The 20,561-nt window shown below is 38.9% G+C and overlaps 1 protein-coding gene across 5 annotated transcripts in view; it reads right to left on the reverse strand.

Moving 5' to 3' along the window:
* ATP10D (ATPase phospholipid transporting 10D (putative)) overlaps positions 1–20,561 on the reverse strand; it is a 100,747-nt gene that overhangs the window by 62,913 nt on the left and 17,273 nt on the right. For 4 of the 5 annotated variants that reach the window (XM_055339191.1, XM_055339190.1, XM_055339188.1 and 1 more), the window contains exons 2-3: positions 10,046–10,372; positions 7,674–7,868 (exon numbers count right to left, since the gene is read on the reverse strand). In XM_055339191.1, the coding sequence (XP_055195166.1) occupies positions 7,674–7,868; positions 10,046–10,335 (485 nt within the window). In that variant the 5' untranslated portion in view covers positions 10,336–10,372. Of the gene's footprint in view, positions 1–7,673; positions 7,869–10,045; positions 10,373–10,589; positions 10,619–20,561 lie in introns of those variants that run through there. The other variant, XM_055339196.1, reaches the window with a different exon arrangement.

Consider the following 20,561-nt stretch of genomic DNA (forward strand, 5'->3'; position numbering starts at 1 on the left):
ATAATAAACTCAGACTGGAAAATTTATCTGAAGCGGGCTGTGAAATTGAAGATGTGCAGCAGTTTGAAGGTTCTGATCTTATGCGCGTGGGTACAAATGTAAATGTGGAAGTCCTAGGTACCTGGAGGGCAGGTGACATCAGGTAAGGACATGAGATTCCTGAGGGAAAGAAACGTCAGTGTAACAAAGAATGGGAAGGCAGAGACACAGGCAGAGGGAGAAGCAGGCTCCAGGCAGGGAGGCCGACGTGGGACTCGATCCCAGGTCTCCAGGATCACGCCCTGGGCCAAAGGTGGTGCTAAACCGCTGTGCCACCTGGCAGCCCAGATATAGTATTTTAGAATGATGAACAAAGTCCAGATTTTGACCAGTTATAAAATTACCCAGCAAACCCAAATTTAGCGAATGAGAAAAATTTTTCTTTTTTTTCTTTTTTTAAGATTTATTTATTTTGAATTTTTCTTATATGTATTTGTAAATATAATTCTTGTCTATATATAACTGCTGACTTTTAGTGCTAGTTTAAAGTTGATAACGTGTGTTTGCTTTCCTAAATTGTTCTAAATAGGTTCTAATCCTGATTTTCTCAGTTAGTAGCTGTATATAGCCTTGGGCCAATTGCATAAGCCAGCTAAACCCTGGTTCCCTTCATTATGAATATAATAGTAATAAAACAGTAAGTCATAAAGCCCGGCCCTTTCTAAGTGCTAAGTAAAGGTTAGCCACTATGGTGATTTTTGTAGATTAGTAGTAACTATTAGCTAGAGTTTGTCACGTTATTAAGTTATTTGACCAACATTTGAGAACTCCTTAGGACACTGTATGGTTTTGCAATTATTAAAATTGCATAGTGGGAGACCTGGTCTAATTTTTTCCTCAGGTTTCCTTTTGGACATAGTCCAGATCTATTTTAGATGATTTGCATATAAACTTAATGATGAGATGCAATATTCTATTAAATTGTTTAAGTTTATCCCAAGATACCACTTTACTATTGCATTTCATAATAGAATCTGGTAACTCTTTGTCTTTTTATCTGTTATTCCGTGTAATTTGCTTTTTGTTTGGTATTGCAGAAGAAATAACGCTTACATCCCCCCCCCAAATTGTTCTTGAAACAAATTATAAGGATATAAAGAAATAAAGGTAGGCTATAAGACCATGCCTTGTTGATTTAAATATGCTAACTTAAATTCCTATGAAATACAGACATCACAGGAGAGAACAAATTTATTCCCCAACAAAATTAAGGTGAAAGTATGAAGCATTAAATTGTGCAAGGTTTTGGAGGAAGCATATTAACATTTCTGTGCAGATAATTTAATTCTTATTTGTAATATGTGGTCTTTCACGTGGTGCTTGTCTTTGGGCAAGTATCTTGGGAAATAATAAACACTAATACAAAAACGAAGCATTTAAATTTTATTATACCTCAATTAAGTTGGAATGAGCTATTATGGAAAACCTAACTTTCTCAAAATTGCTTTTCAAACAGCAGCCGTTTATAAGGTTTTAAGTTTTGTCTCAAGGATAATAGAAGTGTGTTGAAAACAAAACTATTAATCACAACAAATTTGGGTGCCTTACTTGTGTTGTAGGTACTGACAAATTTAAGGAAAAAAAATAGATACAGTGCCTTCCCTCCAGGACCCTACATTATTTTCTGATCTTTAAAAAAATCACTGTGTTGGTTTTAGGAGTTTCAAGTACTGGCTAATGTTAACATTTTAGGATTATCTCATAAATTCAAGAATCTCCTAAATTCATAGAATTTCATGCTTCTTAAAATGATACTAAATGCTTTCTAAGGTAATCAACTTTTTATTGTGATATTTTCAAAAGTGATGGTTCTTGAAATTCACTTTCTAATATACAACTGAAACATCTTTTATTTGATGGTCACCAATAAGTGACTATAGCTGAAATAAAGTCTGCTTCTTGAAAGATGGGCTCTGGAGCCTTGTTTTAAATCCCAGGACACTCAGGAGCTGTGTGACCTTGAGCAAGTTAATTAACCTGCCAAAACCTGTTTTTCTCATTTGTAAACACAGGCAGGGCAGGGATCATATAGTTCATTCATAGTACCAAGCATGTAACATTGATACAAAAATTAGATCCACTGGTGACTATTGAGCATCTGATGAATCTTAGCTGCTGTTTTATGCAATGATTATTCATTATTTGCTTATTATAAATTTTTAAGCCTTTTATGGAAAAAATGCTTAAAAATATCAAAGAGAAAAATTTATTCATAATCCTACTCTTTCTCTCTTTAAATTTGTTAAAGTAAGAAGATTACATTCTCCACCCTCGCTTCTCATCCCTCTCCTTCCTCCCACCTCTCAGGTCATGATTTCAGGGTCCTAGAATCAAGCCCCACATTGGGCTCCCCAGTCAGTGGGAAGTTGCTTTTCCCTCTGCCTCTGCCCTTCTACTTGCTCATTCTCTCAAAATAAATAAATAAATAAATAAATAAATAAATAAATAAATAAATCTTAAAAAAAATAATAGTTCAGTGTGTTCTTCCCAATGTTACCCAATGCTTATGTAGCAGAGCTGTGTGATCTTGAACTCTTAAAGAAGCAAAATGGGTCTAGAAGTTTGCCTGAAGAAGGGATTGTAAGAACGATGACCTCTCCAGTGAGAATGGCTCAGAAGCATAAACAACCAAGTAGATGCAAGAAGTTCTGGCTGAACGTTCAAGCTATTGAAGAAGATGGTCCTCTTATTAGTTTTAATTCTTTATTGGATAAGGAAATATGGCCTCATTCTGAGTCTACCACAATGAGAAGTCTTCAGAGCTAGTAAAATGTGGCGGTGAGCGTCGTCACTGGCTTGCCATTGCTTTCACACACGTGCTCTCTCCTGCCCTGTGTCTTTGCATCCTGTCTGATACACTTTGTATCCTGTCCCATCTTTCTTTACCTGACTCATTCTTGATCATCCTTCAAGACTCCCCTCCTCCAGGGCAAACCACCCTGACAATTGGCTCCCATAGTAACCTGGACGTACATACCTCTCTCTTATGAAAGTACTGTTTGTGTCTCTTTTTCAAATTTCAGCCATAACTTGTACAGGGTGATGACCATATATTGACCATTTGTGTGTTCTTAGCACCTAACATGGTTAACTGGCATTAAGTTAAGGTCAGTATATGTTTATTGATCTATTTTTGAAATAAATATTTTTTTGAAATCCTGGTATGTACTCCAAATAGGAAAAAATGAAATTAATTTAATTATGAGGGATCTCTGGGTGGCTCAGCAGTTTAGCGTCTGCCTTTGGCCCAGGATGTGATCCTGGAGTCCCAGGATTGAGTCCCACATCAGGCTCCCTGCATGGAACCTGCTTCTCCCTCTGCCTGTGTCTCTGCCTCTCTCTGTGTGTGTGTGTCTCTCATGAATAAATACATAAAATCTTTTTAAAAAATAAAATAAAATAAAATAAAATAAAATAAATATAAAATAAAATAAAATAAAATAAAACACTATTTACTATAGCTATTTTCTGAGGGGTGACTGTATCAACATCACCTCTCTATCCTGGCACATGATAAAGACATAAATGTCATCAAATGATTCATAGCAGTGTGGTAGTAAAATGCTCATGACTTTAAAATGAAAACCCTGAGCTTTTCCTATTATTTTCAGTTTTCTACATAATATGTCAGTTTTTTGGTTAGCTTTAGATCAGACATGAGTATAAGAAAAAAAATAGACCAAATTTTTAAGTACAAGTCACATCATCTTAAAAGGAGAAAAAAAAGTTACTTTGTTTTACTCCTAGATCTTTAAAAGGAATGTTGAGAAAGTCACTGATGAATTCTTATAATGAACAAAATGCAGAATCCTATAGGTTTCAGCTTAAGTATCACTTTTATCAGAGCAGCTTGCCCTAACCTCTTCCCTCTGCGGCTCACATAAAATGGAAGACAATTCCACCATCAATCAGGACAAGCCTCTGAGTTATTCTTCTCTCTAAACTAAACAAAACAAACATTATGTCACCTAGTGGAACTCTTGGTGAGTCCAGAGAGCCTTAAATTTGTTCAAAATATACTTTTTTATAATAAAACTATAATGCGACAACCTCAATGTCTTGTATTCAGACTTGGTAACTAGAACAGAAGAGAATCTCTAGTCTGACCAATTTAGAATTACAATCTTAAGAACTCAAGAGTTTACATGAGAACCCTAAAGTCAATCCAAGAAATGTGCCAAATACTTTGAGATGTCAGAAGAAAATGGGCAGCATCTAAGGGACCCTGTCAAGTCTCCTCAGAAGCTGAAAGAGATGCTTGCCTACCTCTGGGCTCAAAGCTCGGTCTTGTAGCTCTTCACGTTTTCTCCCCTGGGGATTTAAGTCAAACTCCTCACTTCAAAATCACCTCTAAACAGTCTGATGACTTCAAAACATCTTATGATAGCCTTTCACCCTGAAGCATGTAGAACTCCGGTAGCATGTTCCTATTTGTCCGTGGGGCCTTTCCACCGAGATGCCTGTCCTGCTACCATTTCCAGTTCATCCTACCTGAGGTGAATTTAGGGATCCTTATTTCTACCTGTGGTCAATTTTCTCCTCCAAAGCTGAGAAATCACAGAGGTCCACCAAATTCAATTCGGTTCTTCTTCACAGTATCTCTTCTAAGAACCCCTTGCTGTACCTTGCATCTACTCCCACAAGGGCCCCTGATGGATTAGCAGAAGCAGGTCTACCCTATTTGCAGAGACTATTCCCAGGACTTGAGTAGACCTATATTCCTAAAGCACATCTTTCACCACATTCCTTCTCTGCTCCACAGATGGAAACCAGCAAGGGGTGGGAATTGGGGGGCGGGGGGAGGCGGAGGAGAGAAAGACACACACACAAACCTAGAAACAGACTCTTAACTATAGAGAACTGATGGTCACCTGAGGGGAGGTAGGTGTGGGGTTGGGTGAAATAAGTGATGGGGATTAAGGAGGGCACTTATCCTGAGGAGCACCGGGTGATGTGTGGGATTGTTAAATCACTATATTGTACAACTGAAATTAATATTATGTAATATTAATATTATGCTGTAAGTGGAATTTAAAAACTTAAAAGAGAGAGAGAGAGAGAGAGAGAGAGAGAGAGAGAGAGAGATGGAGTCTGTAGAGGCTACTTTTAGGTACCAGGCTTGAGTGATGGAAACCTGACCCAGGCACAAGGGCCCACAGTGACAGGCCCCTCAGGAGACCCACCTCAAGATACCCATAAGCCTTAACTGAGCAATGGGCTACTTACAACCAGGTACGACTACAAGAAAAGGGAAAAATGCCATGTGGCCACACCGCCTCACCTTCCCCTTTTAAGCAGCCTGCACCCCCTGCCCTGTTGCACTCAGGCTTCTCTGCGGTCCTGCCCGCTGCCCCCACTGCACCCCTTTGCGGGTGTATTCAGTAAGCATCTATCTATCGCCTCTATTCTGCCTCAGGTGAAATCTTTCTCCACCCACACCATGGGCTTTGACCTATTTGGGGTCATCCCACATTTGGGGGCCCCTATCGGATCGGAGACACGTGACAGATTCTCTACCACTAAAGGAAAAGATCTCTGATGGTTCATTGTAAGCATCACCTGCACTAAGGATGCCCAGACACTGGTTAAACATTACTGCTGGCTGTGTCTGGGAGTGTTTCTGGGAGCAATTAGCATTCGACTTGGTAAACTGAGTAAAGCAGATGGTCCTCCCCAGGGTGAGTGGGTATCATCCAATCCCATGCGAACAAAAAGGCAGAGAAAAGTTGAGTATATTCTCTGCCCTCCTGAGCTGGGACACTGATCTTCCGACTGCAGCATCCCTGGTTCTCAGGCCTTCAGGCTTGGACTGGAATCTACACCCTCCGTTCTGCAGCTCTCAGCCCTTCAACCCGCACCCCTGGCCTTCCTGAGACACCAGCTGCAGATACGGGGGTTTCTCAGCCTCCATTATCACGTGAGCCAATTCCTGATAATGAATCTCATTCTTATTGGTTCGATTTTTCTGGACAACCCTGATTAAGACAACGTTCAAGGAGTAGCCTGGTGTTGCCCTCAAGCTCCCTCTCTTTCCATTTCTCATTACAGCTCCTTTAGCTGGTTACCACCTCAGGCCAAGTCAATATACTCAGTATCCCCAGAACACTCCACAAGCATTCCTACTCCTGAAATTGGCGGTGGGGGGGGGGGGGGGAGTGACATCATACACTCATTTGTAAAGCAATTAACATATTAGACCCAAAATTTCACAAATCTGTTCTAATGATGACTTTTTAAAAAGTAGATACATTTCTCACAAAAGGGAATGCCAGACAACTAATATTACAAACTTTGTAATTCATTTTCATAAAGACCTGGGAAATGGCTGTGGTGCAGTATTAGGCTAAAACAATTAGAATAAAAATATATGCAGGACAATCTTAATTTTGTAAGACACATACACAATGTGCACAGGACTTAAAACACTGTTGTCTCTGGATATGAGTATTGTAAGAATTTGCAAATGTCGATTTACAATACATAGCACAGTTCGAAACTCACCTTTCAGACTATTCTTAGCTACACAGTCTTTCTGTTTAATAAATACTGGAGATACAAGTCTCCACCACAGCAAATACACTTCAGAAAAGACCTCTTATTATGAACGCTCTCTGTTACTGCAATGGGAAGAGTTTTATAAAACCTCTAGCTTTGTGCACAAAGAAAGAGAACACTCTTCCCCGTTTTTCAGTATCTTTCCTCCATTGGTAGCTCTGGTCTTTTTCTTCATATTCCATCTTGTTTTTCATATCCATTCAGATTTTTCATATCCCATCCTTTTATTAACCCCAAACTAGAACATCCTGGATTAAAAACTATCTGCTTGCTTTCCTTCTTATGAAGTTTCATTCTTTCAGTTCCACTTATACGTAAGTTATATAAGCTTTTGATTTATCAACTCCTAGATCGACAATGGCTTATACAGATCCTTCCTGACTTATGAAAGGGTTACATCCCAATATACTTATTGCAAGTTGAAAATATTGTAGGTGGAAATGCACGTAATACGCTTAACCTACAGATCATCATAGCTTAGACCACCTTCCTAAAATGTGCTCAGAACATTTATAGGAGCCTAGAGTTGGGTAAAATCATCTAACTCAAAGTCTATTTTATAATAATGTGTTGAATGTCTCGTGTAATTTATTGATTATTGTCAATTCATTGACTACTTTCAATTTATTGAAAGTGAAAAACAGACTGGTTCTATGGGTACAAAATGATTCATCGTTTACCCTCATGATCACCAGGCAGACTGGAAATGAGCTTCCCCACAGCTGCCCAGCATCATGAGAGTACCTTGCCACATCGCTAGCCCAGGAAAAGGTCAGAATTCAAATTCTGAGGTAAGATTTCTACGGAACACATACTGCCTTTGTACCACTGCAGTCAAAAAATCCTAAATCAGATCATCATAAATCAGGACCACTGATCAGGACCACTACACATTTTGGTTCTGCTATGACACCTGAATTAAATTCACTGCAGGTCCTTAATAAACATTAGTTAAAAACATCACCGCCACCACCACATCAAAAAAGGGTCCTGACCACACCTAAGGGGGGAAAAGTAACATTCTGCATGTTTCTAAATGACCCATGTGTATTCCTTTGGGCAGCTCCTGTTACACTTACCTACTGTAAACTTTAGTTACTAAATTGTTGATTTGTTTGTCAATTTTGTATTTTCGGTAATCTTCCAAACCATCTTTAATTGCAATAATCGTAAGGACCACCACCAGAGGCAGCATTGTAATTTCCTTTTGGAAGGCTTCCACCAAAGGCACCCAGTTCAAGACAGCTAGAAACAGGAAATATAAATTGGCGGCCCTGTAATCCAAACACACACGAAGAAGTGTTAACAAATCACATAAAAGCCTAAAGCAAAAGGTTCAAAAAATACCTTAGGGCATTTTCCTACAAGTTTTTGATGTTACAGAATAGAGAACTAGCAAAACCTAACAAATCTGAACAATTCATAGCTCCTGTAGACATCCAGCTCATGGCATTACTGTAATAAAGGAGAGGTATTCTTTCTTAAATATATAATAGTAAATATGAGTGTGACAGTCTTGAGTTGTGTAAAACATAAGAAGCATAACTGAAAAGACTATTTTCTTTTTAAGAGCTCAAAAAATTTAGAGGAAATTCAATGCTAACACACTGTAGAAATAAATTTTTAAAAACCTCAACTGTCTGGCTTCAGAAGTTAATTTGCATGTCCAAACATTAGATTCAAACAAAGCTCAAAATAAATAAAGAAGAAACCTGAAAGGTTTCGTGTTTTTTTTTTTTTTTCTCCTTGAGACCAATCCTTCTATTTTAGCTTTTATGAGATTCACCATCTTCAGGAACTTCTTCTACTCCCTTATTTTATATATTTAATTACCCACCTACAGGCCCCTAAGGTAAATTCAAGTAGCCCATTTCCTTAAAAGAACTATAATCTCAATTCTTCATAGCCTCTTCCATTTTTATCATATCATTTCCCTCGTTAACTATTAAATTTCTCAAAATTAATTTACCTACATTTTTCCTTCCTCACCGCCAACTCCTTTTATTAACTGAAAATTTCTTTCTCAACCCCTTTTTGCTACTTTTTTGGCTTCAATTATTTCCATGTGGAGTGTATCCAAACCTACACCGAGGACCCTTGAACTCTGTTCAGGTTTCAGATCCTGATTCCCTCAAGGGCACTAGACTGCAAACTTCATAAAAGACAGAATCACCCAATAGCATTTAGAGCCTTAATTCAGCAAATTCCCATCTATATTTTTAAATATACCCATCATTTAATCAATGCACATGGAATCTACATAGAGTGAATAATGAGAATGAATATATGTAGAATGAATCATGAATGCTGAGAATCTATATACTCACATTAGCATCTCAAACTCAACATTTCCAAAAAAATAAAAGTCTAACCAAGTTTCTTTTTATTCCTATCTTTAGCTTTTTCTGCTAATCCTTCTGGTCCTCTCAGCTCAGTATGTTCATGCCATCTTTTTACTTAATTCCCCACATCTAATCCATAATATCTGAAATAGATAAACTTTCTTTTCATTCTCACATTCTTCTAAGCTCAGGTCTTACCATTCACCAGGGGATATGGAGCATCTCCCTACACGTTCTCTCTGCCTTTGCTTTACTTCTAATTGCTCCAGGTAGAGGGCTCCACGCTCCAGACCTCAAGCAATGTATGCTACTGCCTTCCTGCTTTTATTCATTACCCCTTCCTCCAGCTGAAATGTGCTTTGCTGACACCTCTGCCTTGAAAATCTCACCTGCTCTCTATAATTTTTTTTCATAATTAAGTTCAAATGCCAAATGTCATTTCCTCTTGCTGTTCTCTCTCTTCTGAGGCTTCCATCCTACTTGGTAGACACTTTACATCACTCATCACACCCTAAATGTGATGTCTTTTCATTGCATACACATCTTGTTTCCCTTGCTAGACTGCAAACTTCATTAGGAAAGAAGCACCATTTAGATGTGTATTTCCTTCAATGCCTAAACGCATAGGAGAGCTTCAATAACTACATATTAAACTGAACTATGTCACTGCTTCACCTGGTAGCATCTTACATCTGCACTTGCTTCAGAGCTCTATTTCCCCCATATCGCCCAGTAAGAAAAAGCTAAAATTAAAACACAGCATGGTCTAATGGAAAGAATATGGAAGCAAGAGTGAAAAGATTCAAGGCTAGGGCCCCTGGTCTGCTCCTTATCACTGGCATGATGTTGGGTAAACCACAGTAACAAACTTCATTTTCTAATCTACAATAGGAAAACAACAATATCTTCTCTGGTCAAGAAAAAGCATCTTACCAATTGTAAAGGGCTCAACACTGCATCACAAACTCTACTAGAATTGTCAAAGAAAATGTCCCAAGTCTTAGCTTATGAGGTGACATATGTTACAGAAATTTTAAAAATCTTATATCAACTAGAATAACAATGACCATGCTAAGATTTTTTTTCAATAAATAAATAAATAAAAATACCTGTGAAATTGTTCAAATAGATTTCTTGGCACAAAATTTAGAAGTGTGTATTTTGTTGTTCGTATTCGGTTATTCACGTAGGTGCCAGAGAACTTTTCATACTCATCCTTGAAGGGCCGAAGGTGGGGAACGACAACCCGGTGCCTCCCCGCCACTTTGGGAGTCTGAGAGGACTTGCCCCCACAGGCCAGCAGAGAGGAATAGTTGTATGGCCTCTCATCATCATCCCTGTTTGTGCCGCCCGTTAGTCGCTGCCAGTGATACCTGGCCCATTGCAGAAACTCGGTCATGTCCAAAATGCGCTGAGATCCGGGGTATGCAGGTAACCTAGCAAAACAAACAAAAACCCCCTAAAACACTTCGCATAAGCTTCCAGAAAGTCTTAGTATGGGTAGTAAAATTAATTTTTTTTCCATATCAAACAATATATGACCCAATGGGTATAAAGTAAAACTAGGCTTTGAAACTAGTAAATGGTATAATAAGTAAAGCTTGTCTTTGGAACTTCCATTTTAACAAAATTCTTATTAAATAAAGCAAACACCTTCTGCCTCAAGAGCCAACCATCTGATCATTGAAGCGATAAGAGACAGCACCTAAAAGCCACTCCATAACTTGAAGCAAGTAATTTGGGTTTAACGTGGACAAGCCTCTCAATTTATCTGATAATTAGCTTTCTCATCTTTGAAGTGGGAATGCCACACATGTCAGGAAATTTTTGTTAAGGACTGAATGACTTACATGTAAATTATCCAGGATAAAGCTTGATACAGAACAAGCAGTCCATAAAATCCATTCTGTGCAGATTTTATAAAAATGGCCACAAATTCCTTCCATTCCTAGATATACAATCTTTCATCCATCAAGTGGGAGGACCCAATGAACCTGGGCTTGGCCATGTGCTTTTCTTTGGGTAATGGAAGACCAGTAAACACAACAGAAGCAGAGGCTTGAAAATTCAGTGCTTGCTCATGGAACAACTTCTCTCTCTCTCTTAAAAACTCTGTGACCTCTACCAGGTGTCTGAGTACAGGCTAGTTTACTAGATGATGAGTACACATGACCCACTTACCACCACTGCTCCTGTCAAAACATGGGTAAGGCCAACGACTCCCAACTGACCATTAACCCATCCGTGTGCCCAATGACCCAACCTAGAACAGAGATGAATTGTCCCAACTGAGCTCAACCCAAACTGCCAACCCACCCAAATTGTGAGTCAATAAAAATTACATCACCAAGTTTTTAGGGTGGTCATAAAACAAAATCTAATTCTTATATGGTCTCTTCCTTATTTTCCTTATTTCCAAGTTTTCCTTATTTTCAGCCCTGCTTAGAATGTAAGCTCATTAATTTAAAAGAAAACAATAGCTAAGAGCATACCATATTCTAAGCATTTTGCAAAACATGTTACGTGCATTATCTTATTTAATAATTACATCAATCTTATGACACAGGTGTTTCTATTTTACAAAAGAGTAAACAGACTTAGAGAATAAAGTAACTTGCTAATAAAAACGTATATGGTTTGTAAGTAGGTAAGGCGGATTTAAACTAACTCTAACAGTTACTGCTTTAATTATTAATGTGCTTCACGGATTGTTGAATCCAGAGTAGCTGGCACTTAGATGTTCAATGAAAGTCCATGCTTGGTAACTAGCATGTCACCAAGATGTAGAGGACAAGGTCTGGAGGACTTGGTTTCTATTCTTACTTATCAGTGTCATTGCATTTATTTATCCCCTTCCACTGGAGTTCACCTCTGGAGATTATTTAACAAATCAGTGAGTTTGTTCTGGTAATCTGAACCATTAACAAAACTCCCCAGACCACATCTAGAGAAAAATGAGGTTATGTGCTAGCAACTAGAGCAGGCTAGGAATACAGAGATGCAGAGATGATTTAAGACCTAGATCCCTTTTCTCTAAGCACTCAGGGTCTAGGTGAGGTGACAGGCATGTAAATACATAAATGCAATCCCAGGTATAAAATGGGTGTTTGAGGCTCTTAAGTAGTTTGGGCAAATTATTTAAGCTGACTTCCTTCCTAAGCTTCATTCTAAGTTTATAACATGTCTATGGATTATTTTCTCTAAAATGTTATATTAATTAGAAATTAATAGGTTTCCCTCTAAGAACATTAAAATTGTATCCGACTTTCACGGATCTGAAATCATAGATCATTACCTAATAACCCTGAAGATCTGGTCCAATGACATTCTAGTAATGTAGTCAATATTTCTAATAATTGATTCTTGCTAGCTCACTTATGTACTATACATCGGTCCTTAAGCAATCCAATGGATTACAGTTTGCGGCATCACTTTATGATTGTATTTACAGAAAGTAAACTGAACTACAAATAATAATCTAAAAGTCCACCAGACCCTTAAAAATTTTGTGACCTAAAGCAAAATAATAAAAATAAGTAAGAGCAGAAAGTCCTTTTAATGGGAAGAACACAACAGCCTCCAAGTGTGTGTATCTGGATATTGAACCCACAATATGTAACCTCTATTACCACTGAGAGAAAATATTCGTAAAGTCAGTCTTATCAGGGTTTTTTGTTGTTGAGAGCCCAAGTGGTGGGGAGAGGCAGAGGGAAAGGGAGAACCAGATGCCCCGCTGAGCAGGGAGCCAGATGTGGGGCTTGGTGCCAGGACTCAGAGATCATGATCTGAGCCAAAGGCAGATGCTTAACCATCTGAGCCACCCAGGGGCCCCAGGCTTTTCAATTTTATACTAATGATGAAAAAGCAAAAGCAAAACAAAACAAAACAAAACAAAAAAAAGTCTATCCTTCTCAGGTCTCTGTTTGCTCTCTAAAATTGTATGTGTTCACCAAGAGTTAAATCGGTAAACATTGGCCAAATATTTCTATCTTTTCAACATAATTTTTTAAAAGCCCACATCTGAAGTAATGTGAAAAGTCTGGTTTTCACTTCGGGGTATAAAAATAGCTTCTTAACCTATAACTAGTAATGACAGTTTGTTATTAAAGTAATTCATAACATATCCAGAAATCTCCCCCGGAATAAGGATGTAAGAAAGTGCTTTATAAATGAATCAATAGATAATGTAAAAATACTAAGTGCTTTCCATGCATTTCGCCCCATGCATGTCAGGGGACTTAGGACAAACTTCGTGTTCCTCAGAGGGTTGAAATTTTACAGTATTTCTAGCAACTTTAAGTTTTCATTTGCAATTAAATTCTTAGTAAGACCTAGGAGTGTGTGTATCCTTCTGGCGTCCACAATCTCAACAGTAATACAGATTCTACTTAAATTTTTAAATTCCAAAGTATAATTTCTTGAAAATGTAAACAGGAATACTTAGACAAATATGACATGTGGGAGGTGTTCATTTCTGGTAATTCACTGTCTATCTAACAACTCCACCCTAGCAAAAACACTTAGTGGTTCACAAAAACAATCAGCTTTTCATTCCAAGGCTCTATTCCAGAATCTTCTCTCTCCCCAACTCACTCAGTTGCAAAGAGACAAATCTATGACGGGAGAACATTTCATTCCCAGAATAGCCCCACCTCCACCACCGTCCGTGACCCTTCAATGCCCTTAGATTTTTGTTAGATGCTCTATTTACTCAAAGATCGTCTTCCCCCTTCCCCACTTTCTTCTTCCCAAGGAATTCTGGTGAGGATAGAATTGGGGCTAGTTATTGGCCTCCTCAGCCACTGAATCTGCATCCTTTTCTCTAACACCAGGGGCTCATCATCTTACAAGGCCTTCCTCTCAGCACCGCCATGTTCTCCTGAAAAGTGATTACCAGATCAAAGGACTGATCTACACAAGACAGAGGCGGTGTTAGCATTCTCCAGGGAAAAAAGACCAGATGTGGAGATAATAACATGGTAAAAATCCTTTCAAGCTTCCAGTTCAGAATTTAAACCATTTTATCTTGAGCAGGAAAACCAAGGATCTACTTAGTCATTGTAGTTCAAGCGTTTTCAAAATTTATCAACTGCCAGGTCAGTGAGAAATGGGTTCTTTGAGGTAACCACCTAGAACCCACACACCCACATACATATACAGCTGAAACAAAAATTATAAAACAATTCTTATCCTTATTACTTGCAATGTATCCATTTTCTATTCTACTCTATTCTCTCTCCTCTCTCTCTCTCTCTCTCTCTCTCTGTCTCACTCAGTCTCTTTCTCATTTTCATGCTGGTCAAGATGCAATGGGTTGGTTTCAAGGTCTACTAATAGCGTTGCGATACACACTTTGGGAAGACACCACATGCGGTTCCACATGGGCTGAAAGCACACAAGGAAGTGAACTGATCCACTTTCAGCTCCTGCTCTGGTAGAAAGGCAGGGAAAACAGCAGCTGGACTAGAATGTTCCGGGAGGGCAACACTTTTCCCACCCAACTGGGAGGAGACAGCCTTTTAACCTTTCTCCATCTACCCCCGGCAAACCCCCAAAATATGTGACTATGTAAAGAAGGCTCTGCTATTAATAATAGTTCACATAAATATTCAGCAAAATTTCTCTAAGATATGAAAGGAAAGCAAATTGGAGTAAATCATATCTCATTAAGAATCATCATGAATCATATTTTAAAGCTCAGACTTTAGAGATTTATCTAACCCAGAGGTCCCAAACCAATGACTCCTAAGCAAAATTCTACTCGATGATGCATCTTGTATCATAATTTTTTCAAATATAGGACTGGCATTTCAAATAGAGATAAATTCACATAAAATACTGATACTTCGTTTCTCTTAAAAGGAAAAAAACCCACCACAGAATATTGGGCATATATTTTCACATGATAAATGTCAGAAGACTTCTTTTTTTTTTTTTTTACTATAGCCCTTGACCCTAACCCTTCATTTTCTAGCTCCCTTGTTTTAATTCAGTGAATGAGCACTCTGTTCACCACTTTTCAACAAATCACATTCTTTCTGCCCTAGAGACTGGCTTGACTATCAGCTGCAGCATCACTTATTAGGTGTGTGACCTATGTAATTAACCTCTGCGCCTCAGCTTGCTAATGAAAAAAATGAGACACCTTGAAGAGCCATGGGATACACTGGAGACAATGTTCATTCTGTTCCCCACTCTCACTCTCTTCTCTGGCAATTTCTCAGGCCATACAGAAGTCAAGGTTGGTAACCCTGTAAGTTGGGCAGAGATCCAAGCTGTCAATATACCTCTCAAATTAAATAAAGTTGTCCAACCCTAAGGGAACACTCAGTTCAATATAACTGTTGATAGCATGAAGTAGGATGCAAATAGAAGACCAAATAACCACAAAAGATGGGCATGACATGAAATGGCCTTCACACTATCTGATCTCTTCCCTCAACCATTCTCTCTGAAAGTCACCCCAATGAATACAGTTTGTTCAGGAACAAACCATATTCCACTTGTCTGGTGTTTTCTAAGCTTCTGTCAATAAGTCCCCTGGGCCCCTGCCCTGGAGATCCTGATTACAAGGATCTAGAATGGGGCCCACAAATGTGGAATTTAATTAGTACCCAGGTGATTTATCAGGAAGGTTGCCCAGCATAGCTTATCTCACCACCTCTGCAAATGTTTTCTGGATGGCTGGTCAATCCTATCATCCACTCACCACACCAGCCCCTGCTCATCCTTTAGACTGTTTTAGTTTGGCCATGGAGTTGGGGGGGGGGCGGTGGGGGATTGGGGAGGATCCACACAGGTGATGCAGTAAGGCATTCCCTCTCTACTCCCATTATGATCCCGAGCGTGGCCCAGTCACTGCACTTGCTTCAAGGTACAGCAGGTGGCTTTGTTCTTCAGAGTCAGGAAGCACATCATTGTGCTTTCCAAACTCCACAACAGAGTCTAATGCTTGGCCAAAGTTAGATCATCAACAAATGACTGCTGATCACTGACTTTTATAGAAAAGAGGTGTAGCATGGGGAAAGGAAACAAAACACCCCATTTCCTCTTTTCATGATTCGGCCTGGCTTTCCTTCCATTAGAAGCAGGAATAATAATACTTTGAGAAAACAGAAGCAGTCAGCCTATGATTGCATTCATTTATTAATAGAAGGAATCTGCTTCTCCAAGCCTGAAAGACTCTTACAGAAAATCCTTGTTTTCTTTCCTACTGGATTTATAAGACTAGTAAGCAGGACAGTAGTGATTAAGAGCACCGACTCTGGAGCTAGACCCCGACATCAATTCCCGGCACCTGCACTTGCCAGCGAACCTTGATCAAAGGGTTGTTGTGAGGATTAACTGAGTTAATATATGTAAAGCCCTCAGACTAGTGTGTGAATCATAGTCAAGTCATAGTCAAGTCATAGTCAAGTGCTAAGTGAAGTTAACAAATGTTTTTATCTGGAAAATGTTCTCCCAATTACAGTATTTATGTGTAAATATTGAGAATTTGTACCAGTATTGACCCTAACAACAATATCCAAGGACTTATCTATATTTCATTTCTTAAACTGTATATAACTCACGCTCAGCTTTAGCAACTTTGCTTTTCATTTAAATGAAAAGCCTGCCAAGCGACCAACTACCTGAGGATAGCAATACCCTCTCTTCTCAACTGTTCCCACAGGGAAACAAAGCAACCCAGTAGACAAAACTCTAATGATCAACTTAGTATGAAGCATTTTTAGGATTTTTCAAGGATGTCATTCATAATTCTAAGATTTAGCCCACTCCAAAAAGAGCTGATTTGTCACGGGGTTCTGCTAATACACAAAATGCTTTATTTGATCTAATACTCACTACTGATTGGAACACTGCCTTCAAAATTACTATTTAAGAAAACACAAAGAACCTGAATGCTTAAAGTTCAATTATTATAACTTAGAACCATAAAGTATTTTCAGATCTACATACCTTACTCCTCAATGAGCTACTGTTCTTAAAGGCAGGGAGATTCAGTATTTCATTAAAAAAATTTAAAAACCTACGATTTACCTAGGTTTTATTAAAGTCTTCATTCCTAACTTCCTTTTTAGTTTAAGAGTAAACTACTACTTGTGAAAATTTGGGTTACAAAAAAGTTGCTGCTGGTTAGTGACAGAAAAAATACTATTAAAGATTAACTATATGAAATGTTCCTGGGCTGAGCATGGATACTTAAAGCCCAACATTACCCAGATATGCAGTGTCAAAAAAAAAAAAAAAAAAAAAAGCACACCTAACTCACTCTGGACACTTTGCTTTAACCAACATTAGCATTTTATCTAATGCTAGAATTTTAAATGTTATCTAATGCTAGAATTTAAAAATTAATTAACATGGCCACAGAGCCTAAAGGTCAAGATTCTTAACATGTGAACACTAGGAAAGAAGGCCTGGGTATGAGAGTAACCTAAACCAAATGGGGATCCCTGGGTGGCTCAGCGGTTTAGCGCCTGCCTTCGGCCCAGGACGTGATCCTGGAGTCCTAGGATCGAGTCTCACATTGGACTTCCTGCATGGAGCCTCTCCTCTCTCTCTCTCTCTCTCTCTCTCTCTCTCTCTCTCTCTCTCTCATGAATAAATAAAATCTTTAAAAACATAAATCAAATGTGGCACACAACCAACTTGGAACGCTCCTTCACAGCTAATCATACAGTTAAAAAGAAAAACACACAACAAAAAACCTTTCATTGCAAGTAATCATTTATCATCATCATATAAATATCTATATGCATTAAAAATATGTAAACTTTTTCATAATTGCCACAAAAAACTATAAACCCATGTCACTCAGGAATATTGGTGGAAAAATTCAATAAAATCCATCAAATTAAATACAATGCAAAAGAATGGCTGCTGCTTGTCTCTAGAGGTTGAGAGCAGCCTCCTAGTGACAGCCAGCAAGAACCTGGAGATGTAGGTCCTCCACTGTAAGGAACGGAGTTTTGCCAACAACCTGAGGAAGGCGGGAAGTGGATTCTTCCCCAGAGTTTTCAGGTAAGAAATCAGCTTGGATAACATCCTATTTCAGCCTTTTAGGACCTGAGCAAAGAACCAAGTCATGCCATACCTGTACTCAAAAGGGGGTTTCTTTTTTTTTTTAATTTTTATTTATTTATGATAGTCACACACAGAAAGAGAGAGAGGCAGAGACACAGGCAGAGGGAGAAGCAGGCTCCATGCACCGGGAGCCCGACGTGGGATTCGATCCCGGGTCTCCAGGATCGCGCCCTGGGCCAAAGGCAGGCGCCAAACCACTGTGCCACCCAGGGATCCCCAAAAGGGGGTTTCTAAGCCACTAAACTGTGGTTGTATAATGGCAAGAGAAAAGTAATGCAGAGGGACCCAAAGTAGATCCCTGTATAAAGAGAAAAGTAATTGGAAACGTGGAATTCCAAACCAGTGGGAAAATGGTGACTTAACACCTCTGGAATAAATGGTTATCCATCTTGAAAACCAGAAAGCTACATTCCTACTTTACATCACATTAAACAAATTAGATTTCTATTTAAAAATATTTTAATTAAATAATTCAAAAAATACATATCCAGGTAGATTGAAAACTTAAATGTAAAAATTATAGTACACTTACTAGAAGAAAATTCAGAATATTTTTTATTTTTATTATAGCTGGGAAAAATTGTAGCTTCTCTCTTGCTTATTAGTCAAGTTTTCTTATAATCAATGCTAGTGAGGATAGGGGAAAACCAACCCTCCAAGAACGGAAAGTAAATTGCTATGATCTCCACCACCACCACCAAAAATGTTTTTTTATAATATCTATCAAAATTGAAAATACACTTAACTATGGACACAGCAATCCCACTTTGGAGAATTTTACCTATAGGTATGGCTTTATGTACAAGAATGCATTCTGTTGTTTTGGGGGGGTTGTTTTGTTTTGTTTGTTTTTTGGTTTGGTTTCTGTATTAACAATCTTGGAAATGTCATGAAAGTCCTTTGTGGAATAGCTGACTACACTGTGACATATCCACATTATAAATATTGCACATCTATTAAAAATGACATACGTGGGACCTCTGGGTGGCTCAGTGGTTGAGCATCTGCCTTTGGCTCAGGTCATGATCCCAGGGTCCTGGGATCGAGTCCTGCATTGAGATCCCCACAGGGAGCCTGCTTCTCCCTCTGCCTGTGTCTCTGCCTCTGTGTCTCTCATGAATAAATAAATAAAATCTTTAAAAAAAAAAAGACACATTCATCCATTGACCTGCACCACGACTATTACATATATTTTGGGGAAAAAAAGGAAATGACAGAGAAATGTAAATATGAAGGATCAAATATAAAAATGAACGAGGTATAGACCAAAATGACTGATCTGGATTCAAAGAATTAAAAACAACTTGGGCACAGCTGAAGCTTCACTTAGTTTACTAGCTACCAAAATATGCAAAGGTATACACAGGATGTAGGACACACATGAGAGGGTGTAACTCCAGTCACCTCCCGCATTCCTCATGAAGATAGCACCAGTTAGTAGTGTTGTCAGCTGTGAGGAATGTGAAAGCTGCTGGTTCACAGGATTCAGGAACATTAGCTCCATTGCCTTTTCAAATTCTTAGGCTGGAAGAGGGGCCACGTCAGCACACGAGGGTACGTGGGTCACTAACCAAAAGCTTAGTGCACCACAGCTCCACGGCCTTGGTTCCATTTCTTACTGCGTGTTGAGTCCACAAGTGGCCTGGCCCTGGTTCGCTTCACTCAGTAACACAAACTGCCTGGATGTGTGTATGTGCACATGCATTTGTAAGAATGTGGATCAAAGTATAGAATAATTCACACAAGGCTAGGAATATTGGTTATCTCACGGTAAGAATACAAAGGGAGTCGAAGATGAACTTTTCTTTCCTGTCTTTGTCACAATGAAGACGTACTGATTTATATTTTTTTAATATTTTTATTTATTTATTTATTCAGAGAGAGAGAGAGAGAGGCAGAGACACACACAGAGGGAGAAGCAGGCTCTGTGCAGGAAGCCCGACGTGGGACTCGATCCTGGGTCTCCAGGATCACACCCCAGGCTGCAGGCGGTGCTATGTCATTGTGCCACCGGGGCTGCCCTGATTTATAATTTTTTTAAAAACTAAACTTTTCGAAGGAAGAATTTGTCATTAATAGCTATGAAACAGTCTAATGTTGCCCTAAGCATTAGGTCTGCGTGATGCTACACGATCCAATTTTCCATTCACTTGAAGAAGCTGAAAAAAGAAACCCAGGAAGTTCCAAAATCCACAAGAGATAAATTTGAGTCACAAAATCAAGTAAGGTCAGAAATAAAGAAAATATAAACCAAGTACTTCTTATGAAATAAGTACTCAGGCATCTGGGTAGCTCAGTCAGTTAAGATTCCAACTCCTGGTTTTGACTCAGGTCATGATCTCAGGGTCATGAGATCGAGCCCTGCAATAGGCTCCACGCTGGGCACGGAGCCTGCTTAAGATTCTCTCTCCCTCCCTCTCCGCCCCTCCCCATTGCTGCGCACGCGTGCACACATGCACTCTCTCGATAAATAAATAGACAAATAAATACTAACACTTCTATAATGATTATTGTTTGTGAAATACACTTCCCACGTCA

The sequence above is a fragment of the Nyctereutes procyonoides genome, unplaced genomic scaffold, assembly GCF_905146905.1.
Source record: "Nyctereutes procyonoides isolate TBG_1078 unplaced genomic scaffold, NYPRO_anot_genome, whole genome shotgun sequence".
In the NCBI taxonomy this organism is placed as follows: Eukaryota; Metazoa; Chordata; class Mammalia; order Carnivora; family Canidae; genus Nyctereutes; species Nyctereutes procyonoides.